The sequence below is a fragment of the Pelobates fuscus genome, chromosome 10 (genome assembly GCF_036172605.1).
Source record: "Pelobates fuscus isolate aPelFus1 chromosome 10, aPelFus1.pri, whole genome shotgun sequence".
NCBI lineage: Eukaryota > Metazoa > Chordata > Amphibia > Anura > Pelobatidae > Pelobates > Pelobates fuscus.
Genome location: NC_086326.1, coordinates 121232612 through 121252838, shown reverse-complemented (window position 1 = coordinate 121252838; position 20227 = coordinate 121232612). Strand labels below are relative to the sequence as shown.

At 42.1% G+C, this 20227-nt stretch overlaps 1 protein-coding gene across 1 annotated transcript in view; it reads right to left on the bottom strand.

The window, feature by feature from the left end:
* Positions 1-1016: 1016 nt before the first annotated feature.
* LOC134575708 (pulmonary surfactant-associated protein D-like) overlaps positions 1017-20227 on the bottom strand; it is a 63363-nt gene continuing 44152 nt past the window's right edge. The window contains exon 2 of the mRNA XM_063435080.1: positions 1017-1582. Coding sequence (XP_063291150.1) covers positions 1203-1582 — 380 coding nt within the window. The 3' untranslated portion in view covers positions 1017-1202. The remainder of the gene's footprint in view (positions 1583-20227) is intronic.

Sequence of the window (20227 nt, the reverse complement as noted above, 5' to 3'; positions counted from 1 at the left end):
ATATATAGAGCGAGAGAGGTTTGTCTTGCCAAGGAACCTCCTCTTTTTCTGCATCCTCTACCTGTTGAAGTCTCCCTTAGCAGTTCATCTTCGTGATGTACATGTGGATGCTCTGTGTTTCATCCACTTTGGCCTTGAGTGCAAGGGTTTTATATATATAGCACTTCTCTAGTCCAAACCACATTCCGATGTCCTTGCTGTATATGGATCAGTGAGTCAATGTCCTACCCATTCTTGAACGACATTTTTACATTGCAGCTCTAAGTCTGCCCTCTGTGGCTGTCTAACAGACAGCCACAGAATCCAAACTGACTTTTAGTCCGTTATCTGACGCTGCACATCCTCACGGACCTCCAGCATCCGATTTTCCCTTTAGGAAAGCATTGAATAATGGTTTTCCTATGGGGAGGTCTAATGCGCGCGTGGCCATTACTGCGCATGCGCAGTAGGTCTCCCCTGCCGGCTGAGGCAGGGGAGGAGCGTGGGCTGAGCCTGAGACAGGTTTTAACCCCTTCAGCTCTGCAGGAGTGCAGCCCCGAGGGAGGGGGGGACCTACACATGTTTTCCTGGCACTATAGGATCCCTTTAATAAAACGGAACTCCTGTGTGCGTGCAATTGCTTACTGCAGTGAAACTGATTTTCTTTTGCTTACCCAAGGGACTGACACACTAGCCACAAATGTGATATGTCACTTCGCAGTAAGTGATATTATCTAGTGGAGATTCCTGACCTGTAAGATCGTTAAATGAACCTTATCTGTTTTATAAATATAAGAGACCTTAATGGACATCCCAATGTAACTGGATCAAGACAAAGTAGCAGTGTTGTATAACTTTAATAATATCAGCTGTAGCAGAAAATAGAAAATTTAAATTAAAAAAAAATCACTCTCAATAAAAGTTAAAACCCATTGATGTATTTGAAATATATGTAAAAATATTCATATTATATTACTATGGATACAATATGGAGCAGAGCAACTCTACCACTGTTCACAAATTATTGTTTAAATATAGATGCTTTAAATGTATTTATTCGAAAGGCTGGTAACATTAGTCAAAGGGCAAATGACAAACCATATTTCCTTGGAATTTATTTTAACCAGGGTATGATTCAAGCGCACCAGTTTGATTTCCATTATGATTATATTTCTACATCCTAAAAATGTAAATGTTTATAAACAAAAGAAAAAAATAAAATTTTAAAAAAATTCACAAATGACAAGTCGTTTTTCTGTACAGATCGTATCATTCCATAATCCTGAGTCATGCATTTCCACACAGTCCTCAATCCCGTATAGATCATTGGGTTCACGAACTTTCCAGTTTGAGTAGCTGATTCTCTCTCCATTTGGGTATCTAAACGTTCCCTCAGTCTGAATGTCATTAATACCAAAAAATGGAATCTTCTTATTTTGTTGAGCTACGGCTAGTATAACTCGGTTCTCTTCTGCATTAGTTGGTGAAGCAAGCTGTCCTCCAGCTGAAGAGCAAATTGCTTTTCCTTCATTGTACGTTGCTTCCTGGCCATTTGTAATATAGATTTTGTCATGACTGTTTGCTCCTTTAGAGAACACCAGGGCTTAAAACAAATAAAACATCAGCTTAAATTTTTAGCTTTATAAAATAATATTATACAGCAATAAAAATGTTTCTAGTGTTCTGTGACATTATTTAGAAAACTATTAAATTTCAAATAAGAAATTAAATACTGAAGAAATTAAGCCTTCTGGCACATATTGCAGGTATTTCCAATATTTCTGTTACTTTTGCTAAAAAATGTCATGGGAAATGTCAAATCTATCGGTGACTACATATCTGAAATTGTAATTTGATAATTAATTTTAAAATATAAATAAACAATATGTCACGAGCATGAAGTGACACTTAGTTATCTCTTCCCTCTTTCTAGATAAGGTGATGAGATATCAAAAGCAAGCACCACTTGAAACACCGGAAAGGGACAGGAAAAAGGTCATGATGATGAGTTGCATTAACAATGAAGCAGCTGTCCGGGAGTTGTTCACTGTCTTTGCTCATCTTGCTGAGTTGTGTTTCAAAGCCATTGTATACAGCAGACACATACTCCAAGGAACATACTCCATACGCCAGCAACATTACCAATCTGACAAATTTCAATGAAAAAAATTAAACCTTATATTTGACCCTGTAACTTTCAAAAGCACTATAAAACCTCTACATGTGGGGTACTGTTATACTCAGGAGACTTCGCTGAACACAAAAAAATAGTGTTTCAGAACAGTAAAACCTATCACAGCAATAATATCATCGGTGAAAGAGCGGTTTGTGTGTGCAAAATGCAAAAAACTTCACTTTCACTGACCATATCATCGCTGTGATATGTTTTACTGTTTTGACAGACTCATTTTTGTGTTAAGCAAAGTCTCCCAAGTAAAACCGTACCCCCATGTACAGGTTTTAGGGTATCATAGAAAGTTACAGAGTTAAACATAGTGCTAGCAAATTAAATTCTCTGGACTTTCGGCCTGGGTTCTCAGGCATGTCCCTCAAATTACAATCATTAAAATTACTTAATTATGTAATAATATTACATAAATATGCAAGTAGAATTTAAATATATATACATTTGAAGTCTACGTGTATATTTATTAAATAATTTATGTAATTATGTATATGGACATATGTATATTTCGTATTATTTGTATTTATTTTTTTATACATAGATATATATATATATATATATAATTTTATTCTAAGTGTATTTTGATATATATATATATATATATATATATATATATATGTTAATATAAAAATACAGTTAGAATAAAATTACATGTATATATATATATATATATTTTTTTTTTTTTTTGAAATTATTAAAAAAAAATTTTTAAATTTTTTAATTTATTTTTATATACGTATAATTTATATTTTATAATAATAATGTATATATACAATATATATATATATAATTATATATATATATATATTGTATATATACGTATGTAATTTAATTATACATGTATTTTTATATTAATATATGTATATATAAATATAAAAATACACTTAGTATGACATTTTATATATATATATATATGATATATATACATGTATTATATATAGATATAAAAAATAAAGAAGAGACTGGAACGGGTTAACTAAACAAGTGCTCCCAAATCCAGTCTCTATACCCAAGATGTAAACTGCTCCACCAGTATACAACGAAACGTTGCTAATTAGAGAGCCTTATTGGAACTACCAAAATAATAAATCTTTATTAGTCCCTCTTGAGGGTTAAATGACTCATGGAAAAGGGGTGTGTGGCAAACCTAGCCACTTCAGACTACGAGAATAGTTCCCTAAAGGTTGTCCTACAAACTGCTAGTATATTGTAATTACACGTATTGTGTATTCTGCCTGTAAATGTATGATTGCATGTTGTCTATGGTATTCCCATGTTAGCAGCCGAAAGCCGCTAGCATTTGAATGGTCATTTCACGAACCGCCACTTTACCGGCTGTTCGTGAAACGAATTATGTACCGAACGCAAGCCCACACACTTAGAGGCGTGTGGCACCAATTACCCGGTTGCAACATTGTTGCAATCGGTAATTAAGTGGATTCTTAGGTGGCCGTCATTCGGCTACCGACCACTGCTTGACCCTCAACACGGAGCCTTGTCTCGTTCTTGGGGGATTCACTGTATGCTGATAGGGACTGACTGCCAGGAGTGTAAGCCGCTTGGGAGCTTTTCCTGTTCGTCTGCTAGCAGCTATTCGTGAGGTTCCAGTTCGGGAGTTTGGAGTGCTACCTTATTCCTTTGTATGCAGTTCGGGAGTTTGGTGCATTCAGTTATATCCAATTCGTGAGTTTTGGTGATTTTACAGTAGCTGTGCCTGTCTGTGAAAAGGGGATTATCGCCTAAATGATTTTAACCCCTTGTCTGCTGAAACGGTCCGTTACAATTGGTGGCAAGCGACGGGATCCAACCTTACAGCCGAAAAGCGTTGTTCGTATAAATTGAAACTACCGAACAAGGAAAGTGAAGGCAATTCGTATGGAACAAAGAACCGAACAACGAGGTGAATGGAGATTGATTATGCTGCATTGAAACGGCAGACATTAAAGGAGCTACTGGAAGCCAGGGGTAAAGTAGCCAGCAATAAATCCAAGGCTGTGCTGATCGCTGAACTGATGGAGGGAGACAGAGCCGCAGCGCTACACCTCCACCAGCCATGGAAGAGACCCCATACCAGAGAGAGCTGAGAACCAGGATGGAGTTTTTGCCACAGCCAGTATCCATGGAAATAATGACTGTGCTGATGTCAGATGTGCATGATTATCTGATGGCAAACCACACACCGGAGACACCGTCCAGGGCAGAATCCATTGCTGCCTCCATTTACGGACAGGTAAAGCCCCAAATCCCATATCACGCATTTAAAGTGTTTTGTGAAGAAAAGGATGAGATTGACGGGTATTTGCAAGATTTTGAAAGGCCATGTGATTTACATGACTTGGAACCAGCAGTATGGGTACCACTACTGGCAGGCAAACTGTCGGGTAGGGCAGCGGAAGCCTACTGCGCTGTACCTCGAGAGGACAGCAAGGATTATACAAAAGTAAAGAGAGCGATTCTAGAAAGGTATGCCATTACCCCAGAGGCATACCGGCGCAAGTTCAGAGGCTTATGCAAACCAGACAAAGATTCTCATGCAGAGTGGGCGCAGAAGCTGGACCAAGCATCACAAGGATGGATACAAGCCAGCCACGCCACCACTATGGAGGAACTGAGACAGCTAGAACAATTCTTTAATGGCTTGTCCCCAGAAACACAAGAATGGGTAAGGGATCGAAAGCCCCTCACCCTAACCGAAGCGGCCCGACTAACCGATCAGCATTTCGATGCCAGGAGACATCACGGGCCCTCAACCAGGACTTATCCTCGACCCGCCGTACAACCGAGTACCTTCACACCGACCGGCCCAACAGCACCTCCGTATAGACCAGCTCAGGGTAATCAGCCACCTCCCTCCCGGTATAATGGCCGGGCTAACATCCAGTGTCACACATGCAAACAGTGGGGACATATTTCTCAAGAGTGCACTCAGAACCGGAGCCGACAAGCATGGAACCAAGTCCGCCAGAATCTGGCACCCAGGGCCGCTGCGCATCACTATCAAGTAGCCCCAGTCACCCAAGAAATATTGAGCGCTCAAGCAGAGGAACCTCTAGGGATTCTACACGAGGTGATGTCAGTTCGAGCCACCGACAACAGGCAGCATCATCGCCAGCTAGTGACTCTGGAGGGGAAAGAAGTACAAGGGCTCCGAGATTCAGGAGCCACTCTCACCTTGATCGCACCCCATCTAGTTCCAGATTCCGCACACACTGGCGGATCAGTGGCAGTACGAGTAGCAGGGGGAGCAGTGTACCGACTGCCAACTGCTAAAGTGCATTTGGATTGGGGTGTGGGGGAGGGGGTTGTAGAAGTGGGCCTCATGCAAAACTTACCGGCAGATGTTGTGCTGGGGAATGACTTGGGCCAGATGACCTCTGCTTTTATACCCCAGGCTCCACACCAGGAAGCCCATCCAGTGACCACACGGCAACAGGCTCGCACCACAGCTCCACAAGCACACTCTAAGGCTCAGGTAAGAGACCATGACCCCCACACGACACGTATGTCCTGGAATACCCCAACTAAATTTGTGGCAGAGGTTAAGTTAGACCCCACCCTACAGGTATATAGGGACAGAGTACACACCGACCAGGCTGGGTTAGAGGGGGAGCGGTACACATGGGAGAAGGGGCTACTATACCGCATTGCTGAAAGAGGAGTGGGAGGGTCAGTCACAGTGACAACCAAACAGTTAGTGGTTCCCCAGAAGTATCGGCAAGAGCTACTTAGGATTGCTCACGATATTCCCTTGTCTGGGCATCTAGGGATGACCCGTACCCGATACAGGTTAACCCATGCATTTTTCTGGCCTGGGATTTCTAAAGATGTGAGACAGTACTGCACCTCCTGTGACATCTGCCAACGAGTAGGCAAGCGAGGTGACCGCCACAAAGCCGAATTATGTCCCCTCCCTATTATTGCAGAACCTTTCAGTAGGGTGGCCGTAGACATAGTAGGACCCTTACCCAAACCCAGTCCCTCTGGGAAAAGATATATCCTAACTGTAGTGGACTATGCCACCCGGTACCCCGAGGCCGTAGCCCTCACTAATATTCATGCCGAAACTGTGGCCGAGGCTTTAATGAAGATATTTTCCCGGGTGGGGTTTCCTCAAGAAATAATATCCGATAGGGGCACCCAATTCACCGCCGAGGTCACCCAACAATTGTGGAAGATATGTGGCATTAAGCCAATAGTAAATTCTGCGTACCACCCCCAGTCCAATGGTCTATGTGAAAGATATAATGGTACGCTGATGCAGATGCTCCGTACGTTTGGAGAAGCGAATAAAGACTGGGAGTGGTTTTTACCCCATCTGCTCTTCGCATATAGGGAGGTACCCCAAGAATCGACAGGGTTTTCCCCTTTTGAATTACTGTTCGGAAGGAGGGTACGAGGGCCGTTAGATCTAATTAGGGAGCATTGGAAGGGAGAGAGTAGCCCAGATGGAACCCCTATTGTATCTTACGTACTGGAGTTCCGGGACCGTCTGGAGGCGCTGACTCAGACTGTGCGCACCAACCTCCAGGCAGCCCAGGGACGCCAGTGCCGCTGGTACGATAAGGGAGCCAGAGACCGCAGCTTTCAAGTGGGACAGAAGGTTTTGATTTTAAAACCCGTCCGCACAGACAAGCTGCAGGCCATCTGGCAAGGCCCATACCAGGTGGTGGAACAGAGATGTGACACCACCTATGTAATTGGCCCCTGCTCAGGGGTTGGGAAGAGACGGATGCTCCATGTGAACATGCTCAAACCTTACCATGAGAGGATAGAGGACGTGGCGGTGATATGCGCCTCAGCCTCGGAGGATCAGGAGAATCTGCCACTACCTGACCTATTAGAGCCAGAAGAACAGATAGAGCCATCCCGGGGGGTTCAGCTGGGGGAGCGGCTAAGCCCTCAGGAGCGTGCTCAGGTACAAGAGCTGATCGTAGCTAAAGGGGCTACCTTCTCCAATTTGCCTGGGTACACTCCGCTAGCCACCCACCGAGTCGAAAGCCCGGGACAGCTACCTATGCGACAGGCTCCATATCGTGTCCCTGAATCAGTCAGGACTCATATGAAGACTGAGCTGGATGAAATGTTGCAGCTAGGGGTTATCGAGCCTTCCGATAGCCCCTGGGCATCGCCGGTAGTGCTGGTACCTAAGAAGGACGGCACGACACGGTTCTGTGTCGACTACCGGAGGCTAAACGACAAAACAGTGTCAGATGCCTACCCGATGCCCCGGATAGACGAGCTGCTGGATAAGATGGCACGTGGCCAGTATCTCACTACCATAGATTTGTGTAAGGGATACTGGCAGATTCCACTAGCCGAAGATGCCATCCCCAAGTCGCCCTTTGTCACCCCGTTTGGCCTGTACCAATTTTGGGTCATGCCCTTCGGGATGAAAAACGCCCCGGCTACCTTTCAGCGGATGGTAGATCGGCTACTGGACGGTTTCCAAGGTTATGCATGTGCGTACTTAGACGACATTGCCATATTTAGCCAGACCTGGGAAGAGCACCTACAACATATAGGGGCCATTCTAGATCGTATTGGAGAGGCAGGGTTAACGCTGAAACCCAGCAAGTGTCATATAGGGATGGCAGAAGTGCAGTACTTGGGCCACCGGGTGGGGTGTGGGCAACAGAAACCGGAACCAGCCAAAATCGAAGCCGTAGCCAAATGGCCCACCCCGCGGACAAAAACCCAAGTGCTAGCCTTTCTGGGTACTGCGGGGTATTATAGAAAATTCGTGCCCAATTACAGTGCCCTGGCCAAACCCCTGACTGACTTGACCCGCAAGAACCTTCCTCGACAGGTTGTCTGGGCCCCAGAGTGTGAACAGGCATTTAAACAACTAAAGACTGCTTTAACTAATGCTCCTGTACTTGCCGCTCCTGATCCAACTAAAAGATTTCTTGTCCACACAGACGCTTCAATGTTTGGATTGGGAGCAGTGCTGAGCCAAGTAGGAGCAGATGGCGGAGAACATCCCGTAGCTTACTTGAGATGAAAGTTGTTGCCCCGTGAAGTAAGCTACGCCGCCATTGAGAAAGAATGCCTGGCCGTGGTGTGGGCCCTCAAAAAGTTACAGCCGTATTTGTATGGACAACCTTTTTCCCTACTCACAGATCACAACCCGTTGGTGTGGCTGAAGCTTGTGGCCGGGGACAACGCCAGGCTGCTGCGCTGGAGTTTGGCGCTGCAGCCCTTTGACTTTACTATTCATTACCGGCCAGGGAAGCAAAATGGTAACGCCGACGGGTTATCCAGACAGACTGAACTTGAGAAGTGATCTGTGGGTACTCCTCCGGACATCCCCAAGCCGATCCGTTGGGATCAGACTGTGTATGCCGGCTTGGTTCTGGGGGAGCATTGTGGCAAACCTAGCCACTTCAGACTACGAGAATAGTTCCCTAAAGGTTGTCCTACAAACTGCTAGTATATTGTAATTACATGTATTGTGTATTCTGCCTGTAAATGTAAGATTGCATGTTGTCTATGGTATTCCCATGCTAGCAGCCGAAAGCCGCTAGCATTTGAATGGTCGTTTCACGAACCGCCACTTTACCGGCTGTTCGTGAAACAAATTATGTACCGAACGCAAGCCCACACACTTAGAGGCATGTGGCACCAATTACCCGGTTGCAACATTGTTGCAATCGGTAATTAAGTGGATTCTTAGGTGGCCATCGTTCGGCTACCGACCACTGCTTGACCCTCAACACGGAGCCTTGTCTCGTTCTTCGGGGGATTCACTGTATGCTGATAGGGACTGACTGCCAGGAGTGTAAGCCGCTTGGGAGCTTTTTCCTGTTCGTCTGCTAGCAGCTATTTGTGAGGTTCCAGTTCGGGAGTTTGGAGTGCTACCTTATTCCCTTGTATGCAGTTCGGAAGTTTGGTGCATTCACTTATATCCAATTCGTGTGTTTTGGTGATTTTACAGTAGCTGTGCCTGTCTGTGAAAAGGGGATTATCGCCTAAACGATTTTAACCCCTTGTCTGCTGAAACGGTCCGTTACAGGGTGTATATACAATGTAAAGTGAAAAGTACAAAAAGGTAGTTAAAAAAATATATAAATAAAGACCTACAGCTATCGTGCTAACTATATATATTACACATCATCTCGGCTAAACACTGAGACGATGTTGTTAATATTTTCAGCAACAGTGTATCAATGTATCAGTAGCCGATATTAGTGAGGTGTAAAGTTAGGAATTAGAGGATATCCTATTACAATAGATAATTACAAAGAATATTTATGACCCACATATGATTACAACAAGTGTATTTCAGTAAAGGTGGGAAAAATAGAGAAATTAAATATCTTTGAAATAAAATAAAAAGGGAGTATAAAGTCGTCAGGAGAATATGGAGATATAACAGAGTATTGGGGAGAGAAAACAGCAGCGTTTTTCAAACCAAAAAGTATGGTTGAGATGCTAGCCTATCTCTGATCATCATAGCCACTATGGCAGGATTTCTGGCAAACAAACCAGATAGTTCCCTTTGGTGTAGGGATGCTGAAAATGTTTTTTCTAACAAACAATTAAACATTACAGATACACCGTCAGATATTAACCAAACATTCAATATGTTAAACAAATTATATAGACAACAGATAAGAGCTAGTTGCGAAATTTCCTCACTTGACAACTATATAAAAAAAGAAATGATCCCAAGAGCTTTGAGGGTTAATAATATTCCCTCCTCCCATGCCGACAATTCTGAGCTGGTTAAAGAGTGGGAAGCAGCAGCAGGAACCTGTTCTAACACTTTTATGAAAATAATATGTAAATTTGAAAAAATTAAGCTTGAGGAGATTGATAAAAAGTTGGAACAAGAAATTGATAAAACTAATTTGTTCCAATCAGATCCTTTATTCAATCAACTTGAGATTAAACATAAACAAAACTTAAACAAATTTCAACAGTCCATCAAGTTTAGGAAACATTATAAATGTATTCGCGATCTGAAGGATTATGAAACAGGCCACATTTATGGCTCTTTTTCACATAGAATTAGAACCAATTCAGATAACACAATGACTTCAGACTATGATTCGTCTGAAACAGACAACGAGAACAGACAATCCAACCGACCATTATCGACTCCCACTACTTCAAACCAGGCCAACACCAGAGGAATTCTTAAAAAGGGTGTTAATTTTTTAGAATTGGATCAGGTGAACGACCCACCCCGACAAACATACCAGACTCGAAACAGGGGGAGAGGGGGAGGAAGATACACAAGGAGGAAACGATACTAACCAATGAGACTCAAATTATTAACCTCTCTGACCGTATTTTAAATCCCCATCAAACGAAGGTACTCAAAAAAGGTTTATCTTTTGTGCCAGTTCCTGCATACAATAAATGTGTATGGATCAAAGATCTACATTTGTTTGTCAGGAAACTGGCACTTTGTAAATATCACCAACTTCAGGCTGAAAAGAAAATTAAAGATCTTGGACTTTCTGACAGAGATTACGAGGGCTTAATGGCTTTAGTATCTCTTTTGGAAGAAAATGACCCTACTATTATTCCTATTCAGACTAACCTAAGACCAAAGAGTCGATTTACACCTCATATAGGCAGCTTCAGGAACATTGAATTGTTCCTAGAGGCAGTCAAATTTGAAATAGAGAGCATTAGTAATGTGGATCTTGACTTACATCCAAATAATAATTTAACTAAACATGAGTCCAAAGCCCTGCACTCCCTTAAAGATGACATGACTATTACCATCAAGCCGGCAGATAAGGGAGGCAACATAGTTATCATGAATTCAACTAACTTTGTAAGAATGGCCCTGAAGATTCTGGATGACAGAAACACGTATTGTGTTCTCCAGGCAGACCCTACTAATGCATTCCTGAAGGAGTTGCAACAGATTTTGGACAAAGGTTGCAGTGGAGGGTTGCTATCCAAGAATGAATATGAATTCATCCGTAATAAGAATCCTAGGATAGCAACCTTCTACTGCTTACCAAAGATTCATAAAAATAAACTTGACCCTTCTGGACGCCCGATTGTATCGGGAGTCAATAACCTTACACAAAATGGTAGTATTTATTTAGATAAAATTTTACGCCCTTTTGTGGAATCATTACCGTCCTTTATTCAGGACACTAAGCAAACCCTGGCACTCCTTTCGAACCTCAAACTCCCTGCACCTGTGAGTTTATGTAGTCTTGATGTGGAAGCTCTTTATTCCTTCATACCACATGAGGGAGGTATCCAACACATCAAACACTATTTGGACAAAAGAGGAACTAATTACTCAAAACACTCTGAGTTCACGTTGGAATTGTTGAGATTCGTCTTAAAACACAACTATTTCCTCTTTAATGACAGGTTCTACCACCAGGTGCAGGGAACAGCGATGGGGACAGCTTGTGCCCCGTCCTATGTCAATCTGCACCTGGGGTGGTGGGAGGAAACTGTCATTGGATCAGCCATTTTTTCATCTTTTACTTCTATGATACATCTATGGACAAGATACATAGATGATATCTTAATAGTATGGACTGGCAAATCCAATGACTTTGATTTATTCGTGACTCTTCTTAATGATAATAATCTCAACTTAAGGTTTACTGCAGAATTTGGTGGGAAATCTCTTAATTTCCTAGATTTGACTGTCTCAATTGACAGTCAAAAGTCCATCCAGACTACACTCTTTAAAAAGCCTACAGCATCCAACAGCCTCTTGACCTGGGATAGCTTTCACCCCAAATCCTTGAAACAAGGTATACCCATTGGTCAATACCTAAGGGCCCGCAGGAATTGCAGCACTATTCAGGAATTTAAAACCCATGCTGACATTCTGCGACAACAATTCAAGGATAAAGGCTATCCCAATCGATGCATTAAAAAAGCATACAGGGGGCGGGGCCGGACCGCCGAGCTGGACGGTCGCACTCGACACCAGCTCCTGCAAACTAGGCCCAAAAGAGCACCAAAACTGCAATTTTGGGCAGAAAACTATCCAGCACTGGTGACCCTCAGCGGGCAGAGAGCCCTGGATCTAGGGAGAGGCTGGCCAAACAGGCTTCAGTCCCCAGGAGGAGGGTTCCTCATCGGCACCTCAAGGCCTACTCAGACGGGTGTGGGGTGGACGGCCGCTGCCCCACTGCCTGCCGATCAGCGCTTAGCCATGAGTCGGACCCGCGGGGAACTGGCCCCAAACCCCCCCCCCTTGGACCGGGGGGGTGATCCCGGTCCTCACACTCGGGACCCGAGCACCACGAAGCACCTGAGGCGCAGTAACTGGGCCGCCAAAACCCGCTACCCAAGCACTGCAATCAAAATGGCGGAGGCCATGTGCGAGGACATGAAGACCATAAGCAAACCGAGACCGCATGCACACACCACCGAACCCAAACATGTTACCGCTATGGCCGGAATCTCGGTGGCCTCCTTCCTCCTCTGGGCAAAGCACAGAACGACTCACTGATTTGCCGACTGCCCGCAACCGCTACTACGCCACGGGGCCCACCGACACCTGGTGAAGCAGCAGTCAGGCAATCACCTAAACCCCTGCTGCCAGGGAGTGTCTCACATGCTGCAAACACCCACCAGAATACCAGCCTAGTGAATAACACCCAGCGACTGGAAGCAGACCCTGGTGCGCCAAACCCATGGCTGACAGAGATCTACTCACCATAGGCTCCAAACGGCACCGGCTACACGGGGCACCTCTTGAGCGGAGACTCTCCATCGGCAGGGGACTCCGAATCGCGAGACGCGCACCTCTACCCCCGAAACAGCATTAGATGAATCAACTCAAGTCGCATTCATCTCCGCACAGCATGACTGCAAACCGGAGAGCTGACTCGCAGACCAACGTACTCCTATGAGACCCAGGGATGTCAGGCGCCCGCACACCAGGGAGACCGTGCCAACTGCACCGACCGACGCAGAGGGCACACGCTCAGCCCCAACACGGCATCGGCTGATCCAACAGGGACTTGGACTCAATAGCAGGCATAGTACTCACTGTAAACCCAACAGTGTACATTCACCTGTGTGTAGATAGCAAACACACTTAATGGGTATTGGGTGAAACACACACACAAATTACCCTTAAATTAACTGTATTGTAGACAAAGGATTCCTCTTATATCCTCAAGGCAATAACAACAAAGTACCAAAGAAATGGCAATCTACAATACAGAAATAATAGAGAAGGACATAGCGCAATATTGTTGCAAAAAAATAATAAAATTGTGGTTTAAAGGATTGCACTCACAAAAGGCAGTTTGATTGAAGGCACATCAAATATACTGCTCTGACGAGTTCAGGACTTGTAGACCATCAAAATCATGCATAGGAGGGAAGAAATAAGAAATATAGTGCAGAGTATCCAAGTAAAAAAAGACACAATTTATTCACAAACGCACTTACAGAATTGCAGTGTCAAATAGGCACATCAAGGTTTCAGATGAAATGATACATCCCAGTGGAGAAATCCAAAGGAGCAAAAAAACCAGGTGCATAAATAAAATCAACAATATAATAAAAATTAAAAAACTCTAGCACTAAAGGAAAAAGCCCTACGCGTTTCGTTCATAGAATGAACTTCCTCAGGGGCATCAGATATGAAGTCCTCCAAATGCAGGCATGAAAACAAGTCCAGGGACCTTCCTTTTAAATCCGTCCGGTTTGGCGCGAAAACAGCCGACTCCGCCGCTTACTTCCGGGTTCGGACTACTTCCGGTTGCATCATGCGTTCCGGAAATGCTGTCCAAGCCTCAGTTTCGTTCCGTTAATCAGTTCGGAGTTAGGACAAAGGGAAAGTCCCATTATACTTAGGCATTTAAACCCACAAATCCATAATAGAAGAAACATATATATTAGATAAAATAGCAGCATATCCTCTTATACCAGGAACAATAGACAATGAAAATACAAAGCTGATACTAATGTAAGGAACCATTGTGGAACCCATAATTGGTGTAAAAAACCTTTGGGGGAGAAAGTAAAAATAATAATAAAGTATAAAAGAGTATCTAATAAAAATAATAAAAAAAATAATAAAATATATATAAATTAATGGTTCCTTACATTAGTATCAGCTTTGTATTTTCATTGTCTTAACGGAACGAAACTGAGGCTTGGACAGCATTTCCGGAACGCATGATGCAACCGGAAGTAGTCCGAACCCGGAAGTAAGCGGCGGAGTCGGCTGTTTTCGCGCCAAACCGGACGGATTTAAAAGGAAGGTCCCTGGACTTGTTTTCATGCCTGCATTTGGAGGACTTCATATCTGATGCCCCTGAGGAAGTTCATTCTATGAACGAAACGCGTAGGGCTTTTTCCTTTAGTGCTAGAGTTTTTTAATTTTTATTATATTGTTGATTTTATTTATGCACCTGGTTTTTTTGCTCCTTTGGATTTCTCCACTGGGATGTATCATTTCATCTGAAACCTTGATGTGCCTATTTGACACTGCAATTCTGTAAGTGCGTTTGTGAATAAATTGTGTCTTTTTTTACTTGGATACTCTGCACTATATTTCTTATTTCTTCCCTCCTATGCATGATTTTGATGGTCTACAAGTCCTGAACTCGTCAGAGCAGTATATTTGATGTGCCTTCAATCAAACTGCCTTTTGTGAGTGCAATCCTTTAAACCACAATTTTATTATTTTTTTGCAACAATATTGCGCTATGTCCTTCTCTATTATTTCTGTATTGTAGATTGCCATTTCTTTGGTACTTTGTTGTCACTGTAAACCCAGTCTCATATACCCCAAATGAACTCCCACGAATCTTAGCCGACAACGTTATTATTGTGTTTCCACCACTGTTTGTTTTTCTGTTACTGCCGGCACTGCTATAAGTCCATGGTCAAACCACCTATATCACTGTACCATTTGAAGAGATTGTTTTAAGCTAAGTATCTGCCAGCTAGCTATACCAGCACAACCAGTAACACTAATATAATGCTATAACGTAGGAAAGCTTCAGCACTGTTAAGCCTTATACGATGCCTTATAGCCTGTATACTCCTAGCATAATGTTAATATGTAATATCGCACAACTAGAATCTGCTATGCCATGAAACATGCCCACACTATATTATCTTTGCATAGACGAACTAGCGAGACAATGTAGCCAGCACCTTTATCATCCTTTGTTTTTTACTTAATTTTTATCCTACTTGTATACCCAGCGTAAAGTTTGAACGTGGACAGTCTTGACATAAATAACTAAAAAATGTGCACGGATTTATGGTAACCCCATTGTTAAAATGTTAATTCTAAGCGTGAGGAATGCTATTGGGGCACCACACGCCTGCTGTTATGTTTCTTCTTTGCACTGCAAAAATAAAGAAATTAAAAAAAAAAAAAAAAGCATACAAGAGAGCTCTTGAATCAGATAGCGAGACCCTTCTGACTAATAAATGATCTCTGCCTACCAACCCTCCTCCATGAATGATCGCAACATTCGATGCAGGATGGGATAAAGTGAAGTTTGGCATTCAGAGATTTTTGGCCTCTCTTGACTGGTGACATCCATCTTAAAAAGTTTCTAGGTCCTAAAGTGGAAATGATGGCACGAAGGGGAAAAAACCTTAGAGATCTCCTAGTCCCTAGTCACTTCCAATCAAAATGTACTAATATTAAGACCTGGTTGAATAGACCTATTTTTGGCTCCTTTCAATGCGGACGCTGTGTCGCCTGTAAATACATTAAACGGGATTCTAAAATAGTATCTGATAGTGAAAGCAAACAAACTTTTACAATCACTTCATTATTTAATTGCAACACCACAGGTTTAGTGTATTTGCTCACTTGTGAATGTGATTGTAAATATGTGGGCAAAACTTTTTGCCCTTTCAAAGAAAGGATTAAGGAACACGTAAGGTCGCCCAAACTTAGTATCGAAACTCCAATTGCTCGCCACTTGAAGGAACATCACTCAGGCAAATCACATGGCCTACGATTCTGTGGCCTAGAATTGGTGAAACGAGATAAAAGAAGAGGTGACTATGACAGGTTCCTAAGACAGCGCGAAAGCTTTTGGATTTATCGCCTCAAAACACTACAACCCAATGGGTTGAATGAAGGCTTCTCATTTGCACCATTTATTTAAATCTAAATATGTATATACCTTATCATTTTTGTAATTGGAAAGGTTCTAATTGAAGGATCTTTTAAATCCTTGGACAGCTCAGACTTTTAATTTATTATTATTTAATTATTTTTTATTATAGCTTGTATATATGTATCACTATTGTTGTGTTAGGATCATACTTTATATTCTACATCATAATTTATCACACTTTAAAGCTGAACTTCTCCTTCAATTTTATTTATCATGGGGGTTCCCATAATATGGCGGAGAATGATAGGCTTTATTCATCTATTCATATTTCTAGCCAACAGCTATCTAATTATGTATTTATTTATATTTTTTCTGTCTTATTCCAATTTAGTCTTCTTCTTTGGTTTGAAGATCACCACTTGATTATTCTGTCCTAATATTGACCTTCAGTTTTTTTTCCTTCATATCTACTTTATAACTATCTTTTTTGGTATATACTTCCTTTAATGTATGATCAGTTCAATTTAATTTAATTTAATTTCATAGATGAACTACATACATTCTATTCATCTCTTGTCAGGGATATTTTCTGGCATTATAGGGATTAATTTCCCCATGGTGTAATCTCATTATCGTCACTTCCTTAGTCCCGTCCTTTTACAGTGCGTTCGTAATACACTTATGACGTCACAAAATAGGCGGTTACATTTGGGTTTAAAATGTGGCGCTATTTCCACATTCGGTTAGCTCTTGACAAAGGTGCCTGTGTGCACCGAAACACGCTTTGGGCATACCGACATATTAATGTAGGCTTTCTGCATTCTAACTAATTAGAGGACAAGGGGGGTTAGATCTTAGATTTCTTTATCGATCAGGTCTCTGATCTTTAGCGGGGACCTGGGAGGTCCGTTGTTATATCGGACAGATATTTTTAGATAGCCTATCATTTATTATTTATTTTAGGGAGTACGCTCTAGATAAATAGCATTTAGCTAGCTGGGCTGTGCTGTGCTCTATCGTTACTAGATGAGCTCTGTCTATACATGAGGAGCGATCTCTCTGTATGTTTAGGTCCGGGCTATCTCTCACTACCGCCTGTTCTAAGACCACTGTGTGAAGGGGGGGATTAACTGAGTGTTGTCATTGGGGTTTGGTCTATATCGGCTAGCATCTCAACCATACTTTTTGGTTTGAAAAACGCTGCTGTTTTCTCTCCCCAATACTCTGTTATATCTCCATATTCTCCTGACGACTTTATACTCCCTTTTTATTTTATTTCAAAGATATTCGATTTCTCTATTTTTCCCACCTTTACTGAAATACACTTGTTGTAATCATATGTGGGTCATAAATATTCTTTGTAATTATCTATTGTAATAGGATATCCTCTAATTCCTAACTTTACACCTCACTAATATCGGCTACTGATACATTGATACACTGTTGCTGAAAATATTAACAACAGTTTACAAGTACACTGTCTCAGTGTTTAGCCGAGATGATGTGTAATATATATATATATATATATATATATATATATATAGTTAGCACGATAGCTGTAGGTCTTTATTTATATATTTTTTTAACTACCTTTTTGTACATTTCACTTTACATTGTATATACACCCCTTTACCATGAGTCATTTAACCCTCAAGAGGGACCAATAAAGATTTATGATTTTGGTAGTTCCAATAAGGCTCTCTAATTAGCAATGTTTCGTTGTATACTGGTGGAGCAGTTTACATCTTGGGTATAGAGACTGGATTTGGGAGCACTTGTTTAGTTAACCCGTTCCAGTCTCTTCTTTATTTGTTAACAATACAACTTGGTATGTGCACAATATGGAAGTTAATAAGAGAAAGTGCTCAAACACATAAAAAGTGGTATCCCCTACACCACTTAAAAATACATAGTTATACATACATATAAAAAGGTGGAGCTTTTAAATGTTCAGTCAATGTTCTGTAAAACAAAATAGTACAACAAATAGTGCAACACAGTAAATATAAAGGTTCAAGGGTAAATAATAAGGTATTATAACTCACAAGCCTAGAGTCATACCCTCATATGACTCAGGTGGTATGCGTTTCTGGACCATTCAAGGATGTCCAAATCCTTTTTCTTTCTTTTAGGGCTTGGTGCTTTCTTTAAGAAGTGCTTTCCTCTTTAAAGTGCTCAGTGCTCCCTTCCTCCCTTTGGCCGGTTTAAAGCATACAAAAATGCCAGGTCCAGAGGGATGGGTTCCAAAAAGGTGCTTTATTAGTAAAAATCTACACATCAAATCAAAATTAAAAGAATGTTACCAGATAGATGTCTGGATAGACTTATAGTCCTTAACAGTAGTCCAATACGCGTTTCGCCCTTTCAATAGGCTTCCTCAGTTGGCTGTCATCGGTTTTCCATCTTCTTGCTTCAGATTTAAATCACCCGCTCGTCGGAATCAATCTGAATCTCTTCCGCTTCCGGGTTGCGTTCCGGAACGTGACGTGCGTTCCAGCGTGCGCGTAGACTTCCGCGTTCCAGCATGCATGGGGATTTACGCATTCGTCACTTCGTTGGAACGCACCGTGCGTTCCACCGTCGTAGCATTTCATTTAGTGGACATGCTAAACTTTATTGGCAAAATACAAGTCATTAAAAAACAGCCACATAATACAAGTGAATATCTTGATGAATAACATCAAAGAGCAGGCTATATTGGTCCTGCATATTGCATTTATTTAAGTCCTCTTAAAATTGGGGTATTCCCTCATAAAATTAGAATATTAAAACCAATTAATTAATACACAGCTCAATGTAGCCTCATTTAAAGTTCCATTTACACAATAACATATAAGTAAAAAAGGGACCAAGGCTCATAATCTAAAAGGCAAAGTGAGAGTAAAAAATAGCAGAATTTAAGACATCTTTTTGATAATAAATAAATATGGTTAATCAATAAAGGGAGGTATCATTAAAAAAGGGAATGATGTTAATTCATAAAATGGCATAATTCGAAATCATTATTTAATCCATGTGGTGACATTGTGTTGAAATTATAAATACATTTCATCTCCTCCCTTCCTATTTTTTTGATATAATCTCCCCCTCTCCAATCTTTTTTTACTAACTGAGAGACAAATCCCAAATACAGCGACTAGCATAGCGTTACACGGGACATCAGCTCGCAAAAGCACCCCAGTCATCGAGGGTACACCCCGACATTATGGCACAAAGATCTACAACAACAAAAAAAAACGAGAGAAACACCTACGCTCCAGATAGCAGCGATGACATCGCCGCCGCGAGGCACTAAAGATGGCGCGGATAGGCCGCACTCACCGGCCTCGAGTTCCGGCAGGAGCGACATCACTACTAGAGAAAATCTAGCCACAGAAGCATCAATACAAAAAATGCTAATACATTTACAACTATCAATGCAGGCAGATTTTGCCAATCTGGCCAAAGAAATCAGAGCAGACGTCAGAGCACTGGGAGAAAGAACGGATTACCTAGAATGCAAGACAGAAGAGATTATCACAGCTCACAACAATATGGTGGCGTCCTATGAAAACATAGATGCAAAAATATCCTCCATCCTTACCAAGCTCACGGATCATGAGGATAGAGATAGAAGAAACAATGTCCGCATCCGCGGCATCCCTGAGGACGTCGGCCCTGCCGACCTTAACGCATATGTCACCACTCTATTCCATCACTTGGTGCCAGACCTCCCAGAGTCGCAGCTCTTGTTAGACAGAACACATCGCTTGCCCAGGCCCAGACATCTGCCGGCAACCGCGCCTAGGGATACCATCACCAGACTGCACTACTATACTGCCAAATAACTGATCATGGTGGCCTCAAGAAAGCGACCAATCCTTCCTGAAAGGTACAATAAAGTTCAATTATATGTGGACCTGTCGGCAACGACGCTGGCGGCGAGAAGAACCTTCACTCCCATCACCCGAGCACTAAGAGCGACGGAAATACCATATAAGTGGGGATTCCCGACCCGGCTTATTGTCAAAAAGAACGGCAT